The 21877-nt window shown below is 34.2% G+C and overlaps 1 protein-coding gene across 1 annotated transcript in view; it reads left to right on the top strand.

The window, feature by feature from the left end:
* NHLRC2 (NHL repeat containing 2) overlaps positions 1 to 21877 on the top strand; it is a 54883-nt gene that overhangs the window by 15289 nt on the left and 17717 nt on the right. The window contains exons 3-5 of the mRNA XM_011927850.1: positions 6298 to 6753; positions 9297 to 9418; positions 14018 to 14147. Of these exons, the coding sequence (XP_011783240.1) occupies positions 6298 to 6753; positions 9297 to 9418; positions 14018 to 14147 (708 nt within the window). The remainder of the gene's footprint in view (positions 1 to 6297; positions 6754 to 9296; positions 9419 to 14017; positions 14148 to 21877) is intronic.

Genomic DNA, 21877 nt, shown 5'->3' with positions numbered 1-21877 from the left:
ATTTGAAGTATAGTTAGATTTATTTTTTTCTATTTGTATTTCATTTTAAGTCCCCCTCCCTATCTTTGTTGACTTTGTTTTTCAGTGTGTAAGACAATATGGTGTTCATAGTGAGGAAGAAACAGATACTTATTTTATCCACCCATCCCTTCTGACTGTTCCTCCCTTCCCATTTCTGTCCTATATTTTTAAAAATTTCCTTTTTTTCTTTTTGAAAACAAAACGTGACGTACTGTAGACATTTTTATACATTCGCTTTTTTCATGTAAAAATTTATCCCGGGAGTCACTTCATAACAGTTCATAGAGAACTTCTTGACTTTTAAAAATAGCTGCATAGTACTCCACTGTGTGTGTGCCATACCTCATTCAGCCACTCTCCTATCCTGTGTGTTGGCTTTTAGATTATTCCATATTTAGCAATTATAAGCAATAAATAATCTTGTGAGTATGCTTTTGTCTTGCTGGTAGAATCGCCTAAGGATAAATTCCTAGATGTGGCATTGTTGGGTCAAAGTTAAGTAAATATGTAGTTTCGTTAGACATTGCCTAATTCTCCATCAGGAAAGTTGTACCAGTTTGTATTTCTACTAGCAGTGTGTGAGTGTACTTCTTTCTTAGTTGCTGCTTTGATAAAATGTTTTGACATACTTTTTAATTTTTACCAATCTAATAGATAGGAAATGGTATCTTGGTATAATTTTAAGATGCATTTTTGAGCTGGGTTAATCTTATGTTTATATGGCTGTTTATTGTACATGGAGTTTTGTCTGCCATTATATCCCCTAACTAGTTATTGTTTGAGTATATAAAAGCTATCGATTTCCGTATGTTAATTATGTATTCTATCTTCCTGAATCTTCTTCTTTTTTTTTTTTTTTTGAGATGGAATTTTGCTCTTATTGCCCAGGCTGGAGTGCAGTGGCACGATCTCGGCTCACTGCAACGTCCACCTCCCAAGTTCAAGCAATTCTTCTGCCTCAGCCTCCCGAGTAGCTGGGATTACATGGCGCTTGGCTAAGTTTGTATTTTTAGTAGAGACGGAGTTTCTCCATGTTGGTCAGGCTGGTCTCGAATTCCCGACCTCAGGTGATCTGCCGGCCTCAGCCTCCCAAAGTGTTGGGATTACAGGCATGAGCCACTGCACCTAGCCCTGAATCTTTTATTATTTGACTTAGTTTTATAATTGAGTCTCTGGACTTTTCTTGATATACTGTTATATCTCCATATAGAAATTTTTCAGTCTTATGCCTCTAATTGATTTCACTTGTCTAATTATGTTGGCTAATCCCCCACAACCCACCCCAATTTATTGTTAAACAATACTAGAGATAGTAGGCATTTTTTCCTTATTCTTTATCATATTGGAAGTACTTCTGTTTTTATACTATTGGAAATACCTCTATTTTATACTATACTCCTATTTTTATACCAGTTTCTGGTTTTATACTCAATTAAATTTAAAGTATGAAAGATTAATGTAAATAATTATGTGTCAATAAACCTAATTATTAAAAAGAATCTATCTCTGCTACTTCTGGGTTTGGAGGAGGATGGTGGCCACCTGATGTTGAATCTCCCCACTGTCCCTCCCCTCTGTTCCAAACAATAAAAAAGGGGAGAGCAAGTAAAACCACACTTGGCCCTGCATTTCACAATACTAGGAGACAGAGAATATCATGGCTTCACATTACATGTAAGTTCAGAAATAAACTAAATTCCCATAAAGGTTCTATTGCTGTAAGTCTGTGGATGCCAAGAACAAGTATAGGAGAGACTTAAAAGACTCCATGAGAATAAGTAGAGTGGTTCAGAGTACTTAGACAAAGCACAAATAGAATAGTCTCCTTACCCCCAGAAAGAGAAGCTCCAATGCAAAGTATAAAATACTGAACACAGGTTTGGATATACTAGACCATATCACCAGCTCTTAAAAGAGTGCAGGACTAGGGAAGCCTCAGAGAAGCATTGCTCCTGGGAGATAATCAGCTATCTAGGAAAGATGTGGTTTCCCTTGGAGACAGGCCACTGAAGGGAAAGAAGGAAATACGAGGGAAAGGCTAAGGTTCTAATGGAAAGAAAAGAGAAAGAAGATATACCAACCCCTCCTTCCACCCATGCTATTCATAAATGAAACTGCCCAGAAAAAGGGAACTGTCGGAAGAGGGCGCTCTCAAACTAGGAACCCTGTTCACAAAATGAAGAGGAATAGAAAAAAGCAGATCACACCTATGTAAAAACTACTGCAAAAAATGTTGAAGGTGCAATTCCGAGTTAAAATGTTGATACAGATTCTCTAACAATCATAAAATTGACAAAACTGTAACACCTTCCTTCATATTGGATTAAATATCCTCAGTCAGCATTTAGGAGTAATGAAAAAAACAGTTTGAATCACAAATTGGAAAACTAAGAAATGGACAAAAAAGAAAAAAGGAAAGGAGTGTTAACTGAATCCAGAAAAGAGAAGGCAAATTCAAAATTGTATTACAAATGAAAACTAAGTTTATCCAAGGGACAATAAATTTGTATAAAAATTTATTAAGGGTCATTAAAAGCAGGGGGGGAGAACCCCAGAGAATGAAAATGAGCTTAAAAAAAAAAGTTAAAAGGTTTAAAGAAAAAAATGATTGAATTGGAAAACAGGCAGAGGAGATCCAACATAAGACTACTTGGAGACCCTCAAGAAAATCAGAACAGCTGACTGGAGCAAATATCTAAATTAGAATCAAGAAAACTTTCTGGAAAGAAAAGAAACTTTGAATCTACATATTGAAAGGGCCTACCAGGTACTAGGGAAAATTGACCCAGAACAGTCCAAGAAGTATCCTAGTAAAATTATTATCTTTTAAACATTGAAAAACAAAAAAGGTAATTTACAAAGACATTTAAGTTAGACTGACCATGCTTTTCACAAATAACTTACAAAGCAAGGCAACAGTACAGTGACATTTCAGAAATCGTAATGAGTGTAAATCATAAACCAAAAAGATTATATCCAACCATTTGTCCTTTAAGAATCAATCAAGGTTAAAGAAAAACAGTTTGAATATCCAGAAACTCAGAGAATACTGTGCACATGTGCCCTTTCTGGTGAATCTACTATAGGGAGATCAAGGGAATCATAGGTGAGTAGGGAAACTGCTAATGGATGGATAGAGATTTTACACATGTAGTGCCAACACTAAAACTAGGAATTAGAGTTTTGGTATATTAGTCATAGTTTGATCAGAGAAGCACAACAACTGGGGATAATAATGAGAGAACTAATAGGGGATTCGTTTTAGGTAGTTGACCGTATGTTATTGGAGCTACGTGGCTAACCAGTATATGTGAGGCTGTTGCTTCTGTGTGCTCCTGCAACCTACCTGAGTTTGCTAACTTTTCACGGTCTTCAAGCAGAAGTATGTGTGTATATGTTCTTGTGCTTTGGTTTGGAATTAAAGTTGTAATTGTTGGCAAATTATATCTCCTGATGGCAGATCAGGCGTTGAGAAGGAAAGATGGATATAAAGTAGCAGAGAACAAGGGCAAACCAGAAAGAACGTGCAAACGTGAGCTAGAACTCACAAGGATAAACTGAAACCTATGTAAACTTCAGTTTAGATAATGAAGTGGAGCAAAACACTCATCTGGCCCAGAAATTGGAGATGCGGAAGGAGGAGATCTACAACCCTGATATTACTGCTTTCATTTGCCTCTCATATCTTTTTTTTACCCCTTTATTTTTAGCCTTTCTGATTCACATTTTCTTAGATTTATCTTTTATATAAAGAACTTATCCAAATCTTTTTCTTTTAGTAATGAGTTAAGCCCATTGGTATTTATTCATATGACTGGTAATGTACAAATATTATGTGTATTTGGTTATATCTGTTGTGTTTATCAACATGATGCACTTTCTTTGCTGTTTTATTTTCCTAATCTCTTCTGATATTTATAAATGTTTACATTTATCTTTTATTAATCTTTGTACTTACAACTTTAAAAAATAATGATAGCAAAATTTGCTGAAATTTTACTTTACACTAGGTACTATGCTAAATGCCTTACACAGATATCTCTTTTAATCCACCTGACTTACAAGGCATTTACTGTTATTTTCCTCATTTTGCAAATGAGAAAACAGATGAACAGTTAAGTAACTTGCCCAAGGTAACAGGTGTGCAGTCCTTCCCACACTGCCCCACCACCTTTACCCACATTCCCCAGGCAACCATTCCTCACTGCATCTTTTTTCCCCAGCTGCTTTCAAGGTGTGTGTGTGTGTGGGTGTGTGTGTGTGTGTGTGTGTGTGTGTGTGTGTGTCCAGCCTTTGGTTTTCAGCAGTTTGTTTATGATGTGTCTAGACATGGTTTTAATTTGTGTATGCTGAGCTTGAATTCTCTAAATTTATATATTTAATCAAATTTTGAAAGTTTGGGCATTATTCAGTTATTTTTTTCTGCCCCAATCTATTCACTTTTTCTGGGATTCCAGTTATACTTACTTAGATATTTTGAAACTGTTCCACAGGCCCCTAGCTTCTGTTTATTTTTGTTTCAATCTTCTTTCTCTCTTTGTGTTCTTTAGATTGGATAATTTCTGTTGAGCTGTCTTCAGGTTCATTAACCTTTTCTTTGTCATGTCCTTTTTGCCAATGAGATCATCCAGTGAATTTGTGGTATTTTTCAGTTCTAAAATTTTTAGTTATTTTTTATAATTTCCATTTCTCTGTTTATGTTTCCGTTTTTACTTACTTCGTATGTGCTTTTCTTTACCTCATGGAGCATAGTTGTCTAGTTGCTTGAAAGTCTTTGGTAAGTCAAACATCTGCTTTATTTTAGCATCGATATCTCTTGATTTTTTTTTTCCCCTTGATAATTGACCATATATCCTTGTTCTTTTCTTTGAATGTCAGGTAATTTTGGATTGTATCCTGGACGTTGGAATGTGATGATATGTGAACTCTGGGTTCTGTTGTAGTCCTGTAGGGAATATTGGTAGCTTTATTTTAGTAGGCATTCAACCCTCTTAATTCAAATTGTAACTTCTGTCTCATCTTCCGTCAGCTCTCTCTCCTTCTGTAAACCCAGTTACTCAGTTCTCAGCTCCCCAAGCATTTGCTACACTTTTTTGAGTCTGTTCCATGTACTGGAGTTTAGAGGTTAAACTAAGACTTGTGAGTGTTCATACTCAGAAATAAGGAGTTGCTTTCCCCAGCTCTTCCCCTCAGGGTTTCTCCCACACTGTCCAGGTTTTGTGGTTTCTTGGGCCAGAGTTGCAGCCAGGTTTCTGTTGGAGTTTTGGCTCCCCATACAGCTCCAAAACTGGAACCCACTCTCAGGGCAAAGCTAGGAAAAGGATGGAAAAAGAAAATAAAATTGGCAGTTCACTCTTCTGTCACTTGCTTTTCTGAGTTTTGACCCTGCTGTACAATCTACCTGGTTTTGTTTACTTTTTTCTGTCTTCAAGCAGGGTGTGTCTTCAAGCATGCATGTTTGTGTTTTGATTCGGAATTAATAGTTGTAATAAAAGCATGAGCTTCTGGGAAATTATACCTCCTGATTTGTGTGGTTTTATTTGTTCATCTTGTAGGTTTGAGTAGTTTTTGATGGATGTGTTGGGAGATTTGAATGTACTAGCTGTTGTTATCTCTACTAGTTTGGTAGTAAATATTGAAATTTTTCACTGAATCCAGCCTAACACTGTTTTTTTTTTTTTTTTTTGTCACTAACTTCTTGAAATAATGTATTGATTAGATAAGAGAAGTATGTTGTTTTCAACAGTTATGTCTGCAGAAAGGCTTGTTCTAAGAACCATACAATAGGAATTTTAAATAAATCAAAAGCCTTATATTATGGAAACATCTTGCTTACATTTATTCTGTTAATATGTAATGTAAAGTTAGATCAAAAAATATATAACAATAAATACCTCCCAAAAGCAGGCATAAGCAACTGAATTTCAAAGGGGCTTATTATAGGTGGAAAAAATTTCAACATTTAATAAGAAAATAAAGATGATTTTTATAGCGTTATCTAAATAAAAGAAAAAAGGAGTTTTCATCCTTCAATAACCATATGAATTTGATCATATGTATTTTTATGTAATAATCAAGATTGTTATGAGATTTAAATTTGTTAGTTTTTTATATTTGTGTTAAAATGCAGTTGAAGATCCCAGCGTAGTTCTACTTTTTGTTTTTTTTGATCTATGGACTTCTAATATTTATTAGTGACCCAAAACCTAATGTGTGGATGATGATATTCAAACTTAAATATTTAATAATGTTTAACATATAATGTTTTCCTTTCAGATGGTCTTCTCATTATTGGTGTTCACTCAGCCAAGTTTCCAAATGAAAAAGTCCTGGATAACATTAAGAGTGCTGTTCTTCGATACAACATCACCCACCCTGTGGTTAATGATGCAGATGCCAGCCTTTGGCAAGAACTAGAAGTTTCCTGCTGGCCAACTCTAGTCATACTTGGACCTCGCGGAAACATGTTGTTTTCTTTGATTGGAGAGGGACACAAAGATAAATTATTTTTATATACTTCAATTGCTTTAAAGTATTACAAAGACAGGGGGCAGATCAGAGATGATAAAATTGGAATAAAACTCTATAAAGATTCTTTGCCACCTTCACCATTGCTGTTTCCTGGCAAAGTAACAGTAGACCAAGTTACTAATAGATTGGTAATAGCAGACACTGGACATCATAGAATTTTGGTCGTTTGGAAGAATGGACAAATTCAGTATAGCGTTGGAGGTAAAGCTTCTGATTATGATATATAATATGTTTTACAGTAAAAAAATAGCTCAGGTAAATATAAAAGTTGAAATGTCTAAATGAAAACTAATTATAGAAAAATGATATACATTGACTTCCTAACAAAAATTTTTTGTTAATTAATGCATGATCTCTGAATTAACCTCTTCTCACTCCCTCATAAAACAAGCAAAAACACTGAAAAAGCTCCAGGTGAAAAAGAGGAAATAGTTCAGCTTTTAGATACATTTGTATATTCTATCTTTTTTTTTTTTTAACTGCTGTACTTACTGTTTCTTATGAAAACATACATTTTGGATTTCAGGCACTTTAAGTAGAAGTATTATGTTTCACTTTCCAACAAAATATAGCCATATCTTTTTAAAGATCATGTCAGTGCCCCATGAACTTGAGAAGTAGTTTATAAAATAAATAAGCTAGAATTTGTGCATAATTTTACTTTTCTCTCCTTCCTTCCATAAGAACTTGAACATGTGTCTGGATCTATTTCCAGAATAGAAATAGGTGTAGCAGAGTGTAAGTATCATGCAAGCATAGATCATTTTGTCCTATATCTCCCTGGTCTTAGATCTAAAACTACCTCTTGGTTACATGTACATAATTAATAAACTCTACAGAGTACAGTCTTATTAATCTTGCTTATCTAAACTGACATCTGACAACATGTTAGTCAAAGACAAAAGTAATTCATCTCTTTGCAGTCAGTCCTGTTTTAGTAATATATGCAGCATTAGTACATAAAGTAGGAATGTCTCAGTTCGTAATATAAAAAAGCTAGTTGTAGTCCTGTGCCCTGATGTTATTCTTAATGTGCCAAGATACAGTAGCTACGTGTTGTGTTTTGTGGTATTTGTTTTGTTTTGGCCACTTGGTATTTTGATTTATGACAGGCAGTTATGAGAATTGAATTGTTACTCAAAAAGTGTCTTTTGTAGCAGCTTGAACTTAAGTGGTTTTAAAGTGTTTAATAGATTCTGTGATTTTCAAAATAGTGTAGGTGAATATTCTTTGTTAAAAGAGAAACCAAGCTACACTACCCAAACATATTTCTAGAAATACTGTTATCTTTTGATATAGTTATTCTTTAATTTTTAAAAAAGAATTCTTTGGTCAGATACACTCAGGAAGCACTAATGTTATCTAACAGATTTTTATTGGTGATGGTATAATATTTCTCAAATTTTTTACTCTGCTAATTTTCGTCATGAGGGGGTATACTACGCAATCTTTTCCAATCTCGCATAACCACAGAACTCTCCCTTTTTTTTCAGGGAACTCTTATCAATATAAACAACAATAACACTATTATTAACAATTATAGTTTACTTGTATGAACTCATTTTTGCCTGCACAATGCTATGAGTTAGGTAATTAGTTCCATTTTACAGAAGAAAAACTGAGACACAAAGAACTTGCCCAAACCACCAGCTAGAAAGAGACAGACCTGGGATTTAGACAGGGTCTATTGGGCTCTTGAGTTCGTTTTCTTTCTTTTTGAGACCGAGTCTCACTCTGTCGCCCAAGCTGGAGTGGAGTGGCATGATCTCGGCTCACTGCAACCTCCACCTCCCAGGTTCAAGCAATTCTCCTGCCCCAGCCTTCCAAGTAGTTGGGATTACAGGTGCCTGCCACTACGCCTGGCCAATTTTTTGTATTTTTAGTAGAGATGGGATTTCATTGTTTTAGCTAGGCTGGTCTCGAACTCTTGACCTCAAGTGATCTGCCTGCTTCGGCCTCCCAAAATGCTGAGATTACAGGTGTGAGCCACTGTGCAAGGCCTTGAGTTTGTTTTCTAGCCACTCCATTACATTACCTTTTTATGGCTGCCTTGGACAATGGAGTTCCACAAAGCAGTTTGAACTGCTGATTTAGAGGCCTTGAATGACTTGTTTGCTGGCCACGGAAATAACAATTACATTTTATTGTGTTATACTCTCCACCCTTGAAACTCTAAATGAATTGTTAAAACTGAGAAGTGTACTAGAATCACTCACTCTTACAGTGTGTACGATATATCGATATATCATAGGACTTTGTAACAAAGTGAAATAGTAGATAAGGATTCTTATCTGGGGTCCTTTGACTCCTAAAGGAAAGGCTTCAGTGGTCCTCAGGATCTAGGATTGTTTGCAACAATTTAGCCATGTGTATTTTTCTAGGGAAAGGGCTTGTATTATCCAAGGAGCATATCTTTCAAAAATGTTAAAAATTGTTCATCTGTTGAATAATTGGAGTTATTTTAAAATCTTTGTAGTCTAGGTAATGGATAATTAGAATGCTTTTAAAATTCTTTTCTTGGCTACATGCTACTATGCTTAAGTGCACTAGTAATTACACTATGAGCCCTGTCATTAGCAAAACTCACTCTTAAGAAAAATGTTCCTTGAGGAACATTTTAGTTTTTATATGGACATACCATGTTTTTATATTAAATATTAAAATCCCGGCATTAAATACAAGTTTGTTTTGTTTTGTTTTACCTTGAGATCACTTCTTAAGTGGGAAATTTTATCTCATTTTAGGACCCAACCCTGGAAGAAAAGATGGAATATTTTCAGAATCATCTTTCAATTCTCCACAGGGTGTAGCCATAATGAATAATATCATATATGTGGCAGACACTGAAAACCACCTTATAAGAAAGGTAATTTTCATTTTAAATTTGTTTTAATACTTATAATCAGAAAAAGTGAATTGTATTTGCTACATTAAATATTTGAAGTTAAAGGGTGATGCTTATGTATGTCAATGTCCTTGTTCTGCTTTTTTTGAGGTACTTACTTTAGTTTTATTCTCAAGTGTCTGTTGCTATTTGTGTCAGTATGTAGTTACCACAAAAGAAAACCCCACTGAATTCTTTTTTTAACCCTTTGTTTCAAAGCTGTGTCCCTAATCACTCAAAAGCTCATCATTTTGAAGTATTTTCCTAACCACTAGTTTACAGTGATCCTTTGTCCTTTTTCAGTTAAATTTTCTCAAACTAGAAGAAAAATCATATCATTCCTACTTCTCTTCAACTCTTATGCTTTGGCTGGAAATACTGATTAGCCAATTCGTCTTAAAACTTGTTTTATCTTATTATAAAAGTAATATGTGTTCTTATTTCTAAAAATCAGCTAATACATAAAGCTAAAAAAAAAAGTCCCCTGACCATCAATTCCAGTTTCCCAGAGGTAACCATCCACTGTTAAAGTGTGTGTCTTTTTGGAAATTTTCTACTCTTATAAAAATAAATTGATATTAAAAAGCCTATTTGTAGAGAATTTTTTTAAACAAAGGTAATGATACTATGCATACATAATGTTTGGTAGGTTTTTCTAACTATTTTTTTGCATATTAGTCACCTGAATGATATGACTATATCACATTTCATTGTAGATGTACTCAGTTATTTCAAACATTTCCTACCTATGGCTGTTTTGGCTAAACCATTGCTCTTTAAGTTGCTATGTGTTTGGAAAATAAGTAACCAAGTTCCTCATACTCATCCTGTCTAAATACATTGTTTGAGATACTTCCTTGTTTTTCTCACTGTTTCTTTCAGTATTGACATTTATCCTCATTTATTTGACAATATTATCACCTATATACACATAGTAGAAAATACATATATATGTATTTATATAATATATATTATTATATGTTATATATAATAATATACATATAATATATAATAATAGCGACTGTACTGTAAGTCCCCCTGAGGGCTAGAAATATGTTTTGTCTGCTACTAAATACTGGCATCTAGAAAAGACCTGGCCTATGGTAGGTGTTCAGCAGATATTTGTTGGATGATTTTATGAGCAAATAATACAGTTTCATGAAGCACTTTCGAAAGTGTGTATTCCTCTTAATATAAAAGTGTTACATGAAAAACAGATTTTGTGGGTTAATACATTAAAGCAGATGTGTTTTTTAAAGTCTTGGAGACTTTCTTCTTTCAGACTTAAATATGCTAATGTGTTGTTGAGTGCGTTAATAGGGGGATATTTGTGCAGCATTTCTAAACTTATTTGACCAGAGATCCCTTTATAGGCAGAGCTGTTCATAGGACTAATGTTTTCATTGTGTATATTTTATGGAAAAGTGGGTTTTTTTATTACTAAAATTTTAATGATTAATATTTCTTTATCATTACCTTTTTGGGGTTGTATGCTTTTATAATTCATCAGAGGGGCTAGACCTCTAATGGTGTATTGAATTAGTAAAATAGCCAGCCTGCAACATTCAGGGAGTACTTGTCCTTCTTTTCTAATTGCATGTCATTTCTCTTGCTTTACAACTTAATGGGTTTTGGAGTATTGACCATGTGCTGCATTTCAAATATTTATGCATTTAAGTAGCATAATCACAACAAATTTAGGTTACCTGAAATTGTTCTATATTATGTGACTTAATATGGTGTCTGCAGAAATGGAAAGTAGAATTTTTTCCTTTTAAAAATACAAGAATATTTGTTGTGTTTCATTTTTGTTTAAGACCTCATTTGCAGAGGATTGAGTTGATTACACTTCTACATTCACGGTTCACAAACATAGTTTCATGCAGACCCTTCTCAGAATAATTTATTTAAATTATAAATTCTCCTACTTGCCCATACCCCCCCCGTCACTCCCCTTACATTAACATACCCATTGTGATATTTTTAATGCTTACTTTTTATTTGTATGTGATCTTGTAAACAAAATGTTTTGTTTATATTTTTAATTACTTTTTTGTGCTATATTTTGTGTATCATAAAGTTCACCCATTTCAAATCTACAATTCATTAGTTTTTAGTAAATTTAACAGGTTTTGCAACTGTAACCATATGTTGTTTTTAAAACATTTCATCCCCCAAGTAAGAACCCACATGTCCACTTACAGATAGTCCTTATCCCCTCCCATCCCTAGGCAACCGTTAATTTACTTTCTGTCTCTGTAAATTTGCCTTTTCCAAACGTTTTATTTAAATAGAATTATATATGTTTTCTTGTATTTGGCTTCTTTCATTTCGCATAATGAAAAGTTCATGTGTGAAGTGGCATGTCAGTAGTTCATTCCTTTGTATTGCTGGATAGCATTCTGTTGTGTGAATATGACATTTTATCTACCAATTCACCATTGATATTTAGATTGTTTTTTGGCTATTTTGTATATTTTGTTATTTTGGGCTGTTATGAATAATCTTGCTGTGAGCATTGATATATAAGTTTTACATGGACATACATTTTCATTTGTCATGGGTAGATACTTAGTACTGGTATTGAGGAGTTACATGTTTTGTATTTAATTTTTTGAGAGCTGCTGAATTATTTTCCATAGCAATTGCACCATCTTACCTTCCCACTCGAAATATACGTGGGTTCCAATTTTCTACGTGTTCACTGTCACTTGTTATTTTTCAGTTTTAAAAAATTTTAGCCATCCTACAGGATATGAAGTGGTATCTCATTGTGGTTTTGATATGCATTTCCCTCATGACTAATGATGTCAAGCACCTTTTCCTGTGCTTATGGGCCATTTCTATATCTTTGAGAAGTGTCTGTTAAGATTCTTAGCCAAATTTTTAATTGGGTTGTCTTTTCTGTAAGAATCCTTTATATATTCTAGGTACAAGTTCTTTATCAGATATATGATTTGCAAATGATTTTTCACATTTTTCTGCTTGCATTTATACTTAATCATGTTCTTTGATGCATAGAAGTTTTAAATTTTGATGATGACTAATTTGTCCATTTTTTCCTGTTGTTGCTTATGTTTTTGTTGTCGTAAGAATCCATTGCTAAATCCAAGGTCACAATTATTTACCGCTGTGTTTTATTCTAAAAGTCTTTTAGTTATGGCTCTTATAATTAGGTCTTTGATCCATTTTGAGTTGATTTTTGTATGTGGTGTGAAGTAGGGGTTCAACTTCATTCTTTTACATGCAGATATACAGTTATCCCAGAAAGATTTATCCAAGAGACTATTCTTTCTCCATTGAATAGCCGTAGCAGCCTTGTTAAAAATTAGTTGATCATAGATGTATGGACAGGTCTATTCCATTGATCTCTCTGTCTTTATGCCAGTACCTTACTGTTTTGATTGCTATAGCTTTTAATAAGGTTTGAAATTGGGAAGTGTAAGTCCTCCCACTTTCTTCTTTTTCAAGATTGTTTTGGCTATCCTAGGTCCCTTACAATTTGATAAGAATTTTAAGACCAGCTTATCCATTTCTGCCAAAATCTTTTGTTTCTTATGTAAACAAATTATCTGCAAAAACAAGTTCCCTTCTGATTTTAAACTTCCTGTTTCCTTTTATTATATTGCTGACCAGTACCTCTCTTGCTTTTAAGCATTAGCATTGATGGTGGGTATCTTGTGATGTTCATAATCTTAAAGGGAATACATGTAAATTTTACCTAAAAGTGTAATATTTGGTGTAGCTTTGAGGAATAAGATATCTGTGAAGTAAGGAAAATTTCTTTCTGTTGATAGCTGGATACAATATATAATAAAGCAATTAAGTGAAATATTGAATAGAATCTAAGTGGTAGGTATATGCATGTTTGTTACAAAAATCTTTTAACTTTCCTGTGTGTTTGAAAATTTTCCCAATACAATGTTGAGGAGAGGGTCTCAGGAGATGAAAGCAGAACATATTTTCCCAGTAGAATACATTAGTTTTTCAGTTTATGAAGTAAAGTTGATATAGTGTCATGGAACTACCTGGGTTCAGGTCCCAGATTCTTGACTTACCAACTGTGGGATGTTGAAAAAGTTACTTAACAATCTGTGTTTTAGTTTTTTCTAAAATATTAAAATTGTCATATAGTTATGAGCATGGCTGGATGGCTGGTTGGCTTCCTCACTGTTGGATCAGTGCTTGGCACATACAAGCTTTAATATGTGTCAATCACTAACTGAGCACAATTGAAATATGTGCGTTTAATTTTTAGAAACATGTATTTTGCTACATTGTGTTTTAAAATTTCATTTAAAAATTTTTGTTTTGTTAAGATGAGGTCAATGCCAGATCTGGAGGCATGATGGGAGACAGGGATAAGAGGGGAAAAGTGGAAGAAAGGACAGGTGGGGAAATGAAAGGGACTGATTATGTGCTTTTGAATAAGAAGTTCATGCTGTAATTGATTGGCCTTTTTTAAAATAAAACTTTATATTGCACATACACTCTAAATGTTCTATTGAAAATCTTTACACAGCAAAAGACAAAAGCAAAAGTAACTTTCCTTGCATAAAACCATCCTTTCAATTTCTATAGATTGACCTAGAGGCTGAGAAGGTGAGCACTGTAGCTGGCATTGGAATTCAAGGTACAGATAAAGAAGGTGGAGCAAAAGGAGAACAACAACCTATTAGTTCCCCTTGGGATGTAGTTTTTGGAACATCAGGTATGTGAACTTTCGATATTAAATGTAAAAGTAAATTTTGCTTCATATAAGTTTTAACAATATTCTTGAGATGGTCATTTGGATTAATTATATTGCTAATTACTTTATTTTACACTTTTATACTTATGCCTCAGAGTTTGTTAATTGTGTAAAAACAAAGCTAGCAGTAATATAGGTATATATTATATATACTAGAGTATGTATTATATATAATATTACCTATTTTATCTGTAAGATAGACTATGTGTTACTCTAAAGAATTATAGATTAGATGCACCCTCCAATTAATGTAGTTCTAAATTTCTTATATTGAAAGGATTATAGTTTCAGAACTTCAAAAGATTATTCATGAACAGTAATCAATAATAAAAATAAATTTATTTATTATTCATAAATAAGGAACTTACAGTGTCATTATGTACTCTAGTTTGAAAAAGGAAAAGAGGCAGCTGCTTTTGCTTTAGATTTAAAAAATTTATATTAAAGTATGATAGCTTCTTTTGAACAATTAAACTTTTACCCTACTGAATTGTGTAGACATTGATAATGAATGAAACGTAATGTTACCTTTATTATCTATATTAATTGACTAAAAGAAATCCAGGAGTACTCTTATTAGTATTCTTATTTTTTATTGGCTATCAGTGATACTGAGATGGTCATTTACAGTCTAAAATTGGATTGATGAGTAAACAAAGTTAGAATACATCGAAAATGGAATTTTGGACTAAATGGTTGGTGTTGTCTTCATATATTTGAAGAGTATATAAGTACCTGCTTAGTTGAAAGGCTTTACATTTGAGGTAATTTTCTTTTATGATGCCAATTTAATTACGATTCAAAGACCCTACTTTTTTTGTTATTAACTTTTATAAAGCACTTAATAATTCATAAAATAAATGAGTGAACTTCTAGTACTACCTGCATTTAACACTTAAGTATTTTGTATAGGTTATTTTTGAGAATTCTATTTGTGGAACTGTGTGTTGAAAACATTTATAATTTGTTTTGTAGCTCACCAAGGGGGATGGTATAGTAGGAGCAGTGCATCCAACTAAAGGGATACTTCATATGTAGAGAATTTTGAAATATTAATACAGTGAACTAAAACTCAGTCTCCATTTTATTACCATGCACTAGCAATTCTAAATTATTCCAGGGCTAAATCTTCACCAGTACTTTTCACTTTTACCTCCCTGCCTTATTTGCTCTACTTATGATTATTTTTACTAAATTGTATTTTAGTATGATGTTATTTATTACATGAGCTGTTCTATAGTGCAAGTAAACAAACTACAGCTACATTTAGCAGCATGGACAAATATAATAAGGGATATTTTGAGTGATAAAAGAAAGTTACAAAATATGTACAATATAATTTCTTTGTAGAAATCTACAATGTGATTTCTTTTATAGCAAGTACAATAGCATTTAATACAAGCATTGGGAGATCCATTCAGACATAATAAAGTTAAAAAGTAAGAAGAATAATGTACATTATTCTTGATAAAATGATAAATGTACATTTTTATACTAGTGGTTCCTTATGGGAGGAGGAGCAATTAGGTGTAAAAGGCATCCATATGGGAAAAGAAAAGTGAAATTGTCTCTGCTGATGGACATGATCTTATATGTAGAAAATCCTTATGACTACACCAAAAGACTATTAGAGCTGATAAATTTTGTGAAGTTAAAGATAACAAAATCAACATACAAAAATTAATAGTGTTTCAATATATTAACAGTGAACTATCCAAAAAGGAAATTATGAAAACAATTTCATTGACAGTAGCATTTAAAAAAGTAAAATAGTTAAGAGTAAATTTAACCAAGGAGGTGGAAAGATCTGTACACAGAAAACTGTAAAACATTGATGAAATAATTTGAAGAAGACAAATAAATGCAGAGATATCCCATGTTCATGAATTGGAAGAATTAATATTGTTAAAATGTTCATACTACCCAAAGCATTCTACAGATTCAGTGTAATTTCTATCAAAACTGTGTTGTCGTTTTTCTTAGAAATAGAAAAAAACTATCTTAAAATGTGTATGGAACTAGAAGAGATCCTGAATAGCCGAAGCAGTTATTGAGCAGAAAGAACAAAGCTGGAGGCATCACACTTCCTGATTTCAAACTATGAAGCTGTTGTAATCAAAATATCATGGTACTGTTTTAAAAAACACACATATCAACCAATATAACAGGATAGAAAACCCAGAAATAAACCCAAGTATTTGCAGTCAAATGATTTTCAACAGAAGTGCCAAGAACACACAATGTGGAAAGGACAATTCCTCCTACAAATGGTGTTGGGAAAATTGGATATCCACATGCAGAAGAATGAAATTGGACCCTATCATATACAAAAACCAACTCAAAATAGATTAAAGACTTACAAGTCCTGAAACGGTAAGGTTACAAGAAGAAAACAGGAAAAGCTCTACAACATTGATCTGGGCAATGAATGATTTATTGGATAGGAGTCCAAAAACACAGGCAACAAAAGCAAAAATAGACCAATGGGATTGCATCAAACTAAAAAGCTCTGTACAGCAAAGAAAACAATTAACAGAATGAAGAGACAACCTGTGAGTTGGGAGAAAATATCTGCAAACCATGTAACCGATAAGGGGCTAATATCCAAAATATGTAAGGAACTCAAACAACTCAATATCAAGAAAAAACCTGACTAAAATATAGGGAAAGGGTATCAACAAACATTTCTCAAAAGAGTTATGAATGGCAAGCAGATATATGAGAAAATATTCATCATCTCTAATCATCAAGGAAATGAGAGTGAAAGCAATATGCGATATTACCTCACACCTGTTAGAATGACAAATGATAAATGTTGATAAGGATGTGGGAAAAAAAGAACCTTTTCACAGTTGGGACTGTAAATTAATACAAACATTTTGGAAAATAGTATAGAGGTGCCTCAAAAAACTAAAAATAGAATATTTATGTGATCCAGCAGTCCAACTTAACAAAGGCATTAAAATTGCTATGTCATAGAGATATTTGCACTCCTATATTTATTTCAGCATTATTCACAATTGCTAAGATATGGAGGCAACCCAAGTGTCCATCAGTGGATGAATGGATAAAGAAAATGTATATTTAAGGTTGGGCCTGGTGGCTCATGCCTGTAATTTCAGCACTTTGGGAGGCTGAGGTGGGCAGATCACCTCAGGTCAGGAGTTCAAGACCAGCCTGGCCAACATGGTGAAGCCCCATCTCTACAAGAGTACAAAAATTAGCCAGGCATGATAGTAGGTGCCTGTAATCCTAGCTACTTGGGAGGTTGAGGTGGGAGAATCAGTTGAACCCGGGAGGCAGAGGTTGCAGTGAGCCGAGATCACACCACTGTACTCCAGCCGGGGCAACAGAGCAAGACTCCGTGTCTAAAAAAGCAAAAAGAAAATGTGTATCTACACACTGGAGTACTATACAGCTTTAAATACTGTCATTCATGGCAACATGGATGGAAGTAGAGGACATTATGCTAAGTGAAATAAGCCAAACACAGACAGATACTGTATGATCTTACTTGTGGAATCTAAAAACATCAGTCTTAGGCTGGGCATGATGACTCATGCCTGTAATCCCAGCACTTTGGGAAGCTAAGGTGAGAGGAATTCTTAAGGCCAGGAGTTTGAGATCAGTTTGGTCAATATAGCAAGACACTATTTCTACAAAAGAAATTTTAAAATAAAAAATAAATTAAAAAAATATTATAAGAAAATCTCAGGAAAGCAACGTAGAAAACTGGTTGCTAGAGGCTAGGAATAAGGGAAGGTATGGGGAAAGAGAAGAGTTTGATCAAAGGGTACAAAGTTTCAGTTGGAGGAATAAGTTTTAGAGATAGTTGTGCACTGCATGGTGACTGACCTGTAGTTATTATTTCACAGCTGCTAAAAGAATGTTTAACATTTGCACCACAGAAAAAAATGTTGGTAAGGTCATAGATATGTTATTTAGCTTGAGTGAATCTTTCTACAATGTACACATAGATCAAAACATGACGTACCCCACGAATGTACACAATTATTATTGGTCAATTAAAAATTTGAAAAAAGAGATGTAGGAAAGAGACTAGAAATATCTCATAAAAATATTTTAAATCTACATGTAATATGTAAATGCATATGTTTATGTATTTTAAATGGTATCTGAATATTTAACCTAACTATACTGTACAGTCATAAAATAATTAGTATAAAGTGACTTTTACAAAATTACGTTTTATCTGTGTTCATTTTTTAATTGTCATTCTTAATATGGTCAGAACATCATGCACCAAAAATAATTACTACAGTAAGTTCATTTTTTCAGCAGGTACATTGTAATGTTTCTAAAATGTGTATCAGGTCTCTGTTGACTCCATTCATACCAGACAACAACCTGAAAGACACTAAGGTTGAAACCTCTATCAGCATCTCTCTTTTTTTTTTTTTTTTTTCTGAGATGGAGTCTCGCTCTGTCGCCTAGGCTGGAGTACAGTGGCGTGATCTCAGCTCACTGCAACCTCTCGCTCCCGGGTTCAAGCGATGCTCCTGCCTCAGCCTCCCGAGTAGCTGAGATTACAGGTGTGCACCACCATGCCTGGCTAATGTTTGTATTTTTAGTAGAGGTGGGGTTTCACCATGTTGGCCAGGCTGGTCTCTAACTCCTGACCTCGAGTGATCCGCCCACCTTGGCCTCCCAAAGTGCTGGGATTACAGGTGTGAGCCACTGTGCCCAGCCAAAACCCCTATCAGTATCTAAGTACTTTAAGACTTTACCTGATTTTGAGTCATTTGTAGAAAGGATAATGTGCCAGAATCCCATTAACCTTTCTTGGCCCTTTAATCAACAATTTCCCTAGATAGAAATTTAGCCATTCTTCTACAACCTTTAATGGTTGAAATCCAACTATTTAGTATGCTAGTTTGATAATCTACAGTGTTGGTATTTATGTGCTTCAATAACATGCTTCTCTGACTCCCATTATTAATATGATATAAAATAACAAGAAAAAAATATTTTTGCTTTAAAAAAATCAGATGACACAGGAAGTTTTGAAGGAATAAATTTGATGCGGTATGACTAATACATTTTTGTTTTGTTAAAATAAGAAGTTATATCTTTATGTCTAAAATTTGAGAGAAGATTCTTATACTGCCTTATCACATTGACTTGGTGTTAATTTTTTTAGGTTAATTAGGTATAATTTATATAAAGTAAAATTTACCCTTATTAGGGATATAATTCTGTGAAATTTGACAAATATGTACAGTCTTATAACTTTTGCCACAGTCAAGATACAGAATATTTTCATCCCAGAAAGTTATTTCATAGCCTGTTGTTGAGTCTCCCCCCACCATCACCACACTGACCCCAACAACTGGCAGCAGTGATCTCTTTCCTGTTCTCTGTCATCTTTCATGTCTGGCTTGTTCCATTTAGAATAATGCTTTTGAGATTCATCCCTGTGGTTCCATGTATCATTAATTTGTTCTCTTTTTTCACTGAGTAGTAGTTCGTTGTGTGGCTCTACCACAGTTTGCTTATTCATTCACCAGTTGATAGACATTTGAAGGTATTTCTAGTTTTCAGTGGCTATAAAAAATCTCCATAAACATATGTGCACAGTTTTTGTTTTGTGGTAATGTGCATTCACTTCTCTTGGGCAAATGCCTAGGAATGAGCTTACTGGGTCATATGGTAAGTGAATGTGTACGAGAAACTGCCAGACTGTTTTCCACAGTGGCTGTTTTCTTAAAGTCCCAAATGTCTATTGGAAGTCATTGCTTCTGTCTGAAGAACTTCTTATGACATAGGTCTGCTGGCAGTGACTTCTCTTGCCTTTATTCTGGTCTGAAAAAGTATCTAGCTTTCATTTTTGAAAGTTATTTTTACTCCATATGTGAATCTAGATTAACATTTTTTCTTTTAATATTTTAAAGATATCACTCCATTGTCTTTTGACTTACATAGTTTTCCACAAGACATCTGTTTTAATATTATCTCTTTTTTATATGTAAAGTGTATTTTTTTTCCTCTGGTTGCTTTTAAGATTTTATCTTTGGTTTTCAGCAGTTTGATATATCTAAGAATTATCCTGCTTGGAGTTCTTGAATCTGTGGTTTGATGTTCATTATTTTCAAGAAATTCTCACTTCAGATATTTTTTTCTGCCCCTTTCTGTCTTTCTCTTTCTGGGACTTCAGTTACTCATATGTTAGATTTCCTCTTAATATTATATTCAATAACTCTTGCATATTGTGTTCTTTTTATTCACTCTTCTTTATTTTCTTTTTGTACTGGTAATTTCTACCAATTTATCTTCAGAGTCACTAATTCTTTCTTCAGCTGTGTCTAGTCAACTGATAAGCCTGTTGTATTAGTCTGTTCTCATACTGCTATGGAGATACTACCTGAGACTAGCTAGTTTATAAAGAAAGGAGGTTTAATTAACTCACAGTTCCGCATGGCTGGGGAGGCCTCAGGAAACTTAAAATCATGGCAGAAGGTGAGAAGGAAACAAGGCACATCTTACTTAGCAGGCAGCCAAGAGAGAGTACCAAGGGGGAAGTGCCAGACACTTACCAAGCAAGCAGATCTCATAAGAACTCATTCACTATCATGAGAACAGCATGAGGGAAACTAACCCCATGATCCAATCAGTTTCCACCAGGTGGCTCCCTCGACATATGGGGATTACAATTCAGATTACAATTGGAGATGAGATTTGGGTGGGGACATGGCCAAACCATATCATTTGTAGAAGGAATTTTTCATCTCTAATATTATGCCTTTTTGATATAGCATTTGCTTTTCTTACAGATTCATCTCTGCTGAAATTCCTTATCTATTTAGGTGTGTTGGCCACCTTTTTCTCTAGGTTCTTTAACATACTATGCATAGTTATTTCAAAGTCTGTATTAGATAGTTCCAAATTTGGGGACTATCCTCAAGTCTGTTTCTGATCATTCCTTTGTTACTTGGAAGTGGGTAATTTTTTTGCTTTTATGTGTGTCTTCTCATTATTTATTATATGTCAGTCATCTTGTATAAAACAGTAGAGGCTGAGATAAATAGTGCTTATGAAAGATTGAGTAAATTTGGTCAGGAGCTGAGCTGGGCCTTGGTTTTATTATTGCTATGTCAGTGCACCATATTTTAAAAATTCCTCTAGTTGGGCAGCTGTTGCCTTCTGATTTTGCTTCAGTACATGGGCCTAGATTAGATGGAGGGTTTTCTCAGTGTTTCTCAGCTTTCGGTCATCCCTGTACAATGAAACTACATGGTGGTTCCCTCTTTCCATTCTTGCAGCCGTCCCAAGGATAGACTGCTACTGGTTGTTATTCTGCCCCAGGCTCGTGTTGTGGATGGGGGTGTTCTCTGTTGTTCAGCCTCAGTCTTGGGAAGGCCCTGAGTGCCTAGGCCTTGAGGAAAGGATGCGGGGAGCTTTTTCATCGTTGCTGTTCCTCTCTCTGGCAGCTAAACTCTGTCTTGTGTCTGTGATTGGTTTGGGGAGCCTCCTGCTTCTTCCCGAGCAGAATGAGAACTCTGCTTGGTGGCAGTAGAGCATTTTTTCATCTCCTTTTACCACAGCTGTAAATGGTGTTTTCCTGTGCTCTTTGCAAAATGACTGGCTTTGCTGCCTTTCCCTAGTGGCTTAAGACTTTGATTCATAAGAGGTTTAGAGACTTTGTAGAAGCAAATCTGTATAGAAGCACTGAT

This window comes from Colobus angolensis, unplaced genomic scaffold, assembly GCF_000951035.1.
Source record: "Colobus angolensis palliatus isolate OR3802 unplaced genomic scaffold, Cang.pa_1.0 Scaffold75, whole genome shotgun sequence".
Classification (NCBI taxonomy): Eukaryota; Metazoa; Chordata; class Mammalia; order Primates; family Cercopithecidae; genus Colobus; species Colobus angolensis.
Note: the sequence above shows the minus strand (reverse complement) of the source record. Positions and strands in the feature narration are given on the sequence as shown.